This window comes from Nuphar pumila, chromosome 13 (assembly GCF_984573655.1).
Source record: "Nuphar pumila chromosome 13, dmNupPumi1.hap1.1, whole genome shotgun sequence".
NCBI lineage: Eukaryota > Viridiplantae > Streptophyta > Magnoliopsida > Nymphaeales > Nymphaeaceae > Nuphar > Nuphar pumila.
The window spans coordinates 11,695,279-11,699,072 of NC_143261.1; the positions used below are offsets into that span (position 1 = coordinate 11,695,279).

The window sequence follows — 3,794 nt, forward strand, 5'->3', positions numbered from 1 at the left end:
TTCATGTCTTTTTTTGTGAAAATATACTAATAGAAATCCTACAAAATAAAAGTTTGAAAATCTTGGCAACCAAAATATGCGATTTTTAAATTCTGTCAGCATTATATCTCATAGAACAGTTCAACGGAAAAGTTCCATGTGGAAAGCCACGAATACAGCAGTTTATTTTTTGAAGGAAGCATACAACAGTCTAATTGTGTGTCTTCCATCCACCAATTAGAACATCAAGACGGTAGAAAACAAGCTGTAAGCGAACTAATTTCAAGAAAATTACTGAAGTTTTGGATCCAAACACATCCCTGTAACTTCTGATACACTCATTATAAAGCAGAATAAGTAAAAGAAATTAAATTTGCCATTAATATGGTGAAGTTTTCATATACTTGTGAATATACAAAAATCACAATTGGATTCCTTAGCAATCCTCTAAAATGCAGATGCCAAGGTTTAATTGAGCAGACGATCAGTCTAGCTCAACACCCTGTAACAATGTTCAGGAGGGAGACCCTGGCTTGGATCAAACACCTGAAAACATCCTCGAACTCTGCGTCAGTTTTCCACAAGGTAAGATCCAATGATTCCATCAGTCTTTGTGCATCTTGAACATTGTCCTTCTTCACTGTCTTGGATGAATGGCTATAAAGTGCTAGTATAGCCATATCTACCCTCTCTATTTCACTTCTGTCATCTTGATCACGTTCCTGATTTTCATGGCCCTTGGAACCCAATAATCTCAATCTTGAAAAGATGGATTGTGTTGCCATGCGACCGGAGACGGTCGAGCTAAGGCTGCTGAAGATGGAAACCGCAGCAGACCTTGCATTCTTGAAGACTTCATCAACCATGTCAAGGTTGTCATTTGAAGAGCATACATGTTTTTCCATACTTTTCAATAATCTTAGACACTTGATCATGTCCTTTTTCATTCTCTTCCTGGAGCACTGGTAGGCACAAATGCCAGCTTCCAGACCAGCATCACCTCTACGAAGCATGGAACGAAGGGATTGGTGTTGCTCCCTCAACTGCAACAAGGAGTCCTTCACCATCCCACAAACATCCAATAAGCTGAGGAAGTCATCCAACAACTCTCTCACCAAGCTCTCTTTGCCACATAGAGCCTGTTGGGTGAGAGGGAGTTGGATAAAAGCATTGATGGAACTGTACAAGTCCTTGAAGTGGCCAAGTCCAGTGGCTAATTGTGCCTTCCTTGTAGGGGAGGCTTCCCAAGCCTTAACCAAATGAAGGTACTCTTGCACTTGCACCAAGTTGGGGTGGGATTTTGATGGAAAGCTAGTGGAACGAATGTGGAAAGATTTTGCAGAAGTTGCCATCTTCTCTTTCTTTTCCTTTGGAAGTGAAGGCAAAACCATCACCAAAATGTGATGGTACCAAATTGATGATGGTGAACACTTCATTGGACCTTCTTATAAAGCTTGCATTGGGAAACAGATAGAATCTTTTATTTAAACATGTTGTGAGATGAGCATGTGGGGTATCAAAAGGGGTGCTCAGCCATGTCTACCATTGGTCGCCATTAAGTATGAAATCATTTCAATTTTTTTAAGCGTCAAAATGAGGTGGACCAAATGGGTCATCTGGGACCTCTCTTACATGTGAACAATGAGTACTAGAACCCTAATGATGACAACCCACGAATGCCTTGTCTTTCCTCTACCCAACATACATTGCTACACGTAGAAGCATTACAACTCAGATGATGCTTCAAAGAACTAAATAAATGGGTGCGTATTGTTGATGATATGGCTGCACCAATTTAATATATGGATCTCGAGATCCACAATTCTTTTAATATTTTATTACTTGCACCAGGGGAGAAAGTATGACTTGCACTGTAGTTTTTTTAGATCGACATTAATATTGTCGTAAGCTTTTTATCTTCTGTCGTAATTAATGATGTAATTACTGATCAGAGTAAAGTTAATTTTTGCTTTTAGTATATATAAAGTTATTGTATCATTTGTCTTCACCTGGTTCAGTGAGAGACCTCGTGGTGAGAAAACTAAGTGTAAGGTTTATGCAATACTGCTCATGTGTACGAAGTGCACGTGAATCTGTTAGTAAATATATCTTTAATTGTCGTTTTTGCCAAGATCTTGGGCATTAATAGACATCTAATTACTGCATGCAATTTCGTGTAACTCTGAATGCTTGCAGTGTATATGTTTTCCAAAAACATATCAAGTAAATCTAACGAGATCCAATATCTGCCGATAACAATAAAGTGATAACAAAACTCTAAAGAAATATCTCTCTATTTATATATATATATATATATATATATATATATATATATATATATATATATATATATATATATATATATATATATATATATATATACATACATGTCCGACCATTAAGCAAAGGGGGCCATGAGTTGTTGTGTTGGATTTAGAAAATCCACCCAAAACAAAAGAGGATAGTAATGCAAGCTCTCATTAAATCGTTGAAACAAAAATGAAAATAGAACTTAATGCAGAAGCGTACCTAAATCCATAAGTGCTCCAATAGATCAATAACGAGTATGATCTTTCAAAACCTATATACATAGTCCTTTTTCTTTCTCTAAACCTAACGAGAGAGCGACTTAATTCTCTTTCTGGTTATGGAGAACCTAAAGAGAGAGCCATTATATAAGGTTTGGGTAGCATAACCTAATGTGATTAAGAGTCTTTCTTCAATTCAGCTCATTACAGAATTGTAGATAGAACATGTCTCTCCACATGGTGTACCATACCATATGAGATATCATAGGGCCCAACCGGATTAGATCACATAAACAAAGCCTGAACCTAAAATAGTCTTATAATGTACAGTTCATCATATGTTGGCCCACACAATTTTCTAACATTCTCCCACTTGAACCACACACGTAACCTTATAATCACACATTGTAACCTTATGAGATCAAAAATATTATCTTATCAATTGATGCCTTCACCAATCTGATCGATTGATCGTGTCAACATAGAACCAAAGCGGCCTTTATTACAAATAACGTAATTGGACTCATCAATGATCACATATATTGACATAACCAAATGTCATGGATCAAGTATGGATGCGAAGCATGAAAATTACATGCAATGTGATCAAACATGCCTATTTCCACTAGTCCTTCCTGAAACCTTTAGTAAGATCACAACATAATGAGTACAGAATAAAACCAAAACTTTAACTTTATACCAAAGTGGTAAAAGCAACTTTATTATATCATAAAACATCCAAATACAAACTCCTACTAAAACCAGCATATCATAAAATGATAAAATACTCATTCGTGCAGTATGCACATGAAAGGCCTTGGGTGGCAAACCTTTAGTAAGCGGATCTGCAATCATAGAGTTTATGCCAATATGTTTTATTGATATATGACCATTCTGCACTCTTTCTTTAATAAGAAGAAACTTAATGTCATTATACTTTGACTTCGAGAAACTTTTGTTGTTAGTTACAAAATAACTTTAGCGGTCTGTCAACATTATCCAAAATCTGCAGCCTTAAGACAAAATTGTGTAGCCATATCCCATGGTTGGATGCCTCATAACAAGCTATGAATTATGCTGTCATAGTGGAAGAAGCAATGAGTGTCTGCTTGACACTCCTCTAAGAAATAACTCTCCCAGTCAATAGAAAAATATAGCTAGACGTGGATCTTCGACTGTCTTGGCATCTCGCAAAATCAGAATCAGAATACCCAATGATCTCCAACTGATTTGACTTCCTATATGTGGGCATGTAACCTTTTGTTATCTGCAAATACCACATAACCC

At 36.6% G+C, this 3,794-nt stretch overlaps 1 protein-coding gene across 1 annotated transcript; it reads right to left on the reverse strand.

The window, feature by feature from the left end:
- Window positions 1-473: 473 nt before the first annotated feature.
- On the reverse strand, window positions 474-1,331 carry LOC149817760 (uncharacterized). Its single transcript, XM_089986072.1, has one exon. It carries the CDS (start codon window positions 1,329-1,331, stop codon window positions 474-476), a length of 858 nt encoding a protein of 285 aa, XP_089842198.1.
- Between the last annotated feature and the right edge of the window lie 2,463 nt (window positions 1,332-3,794).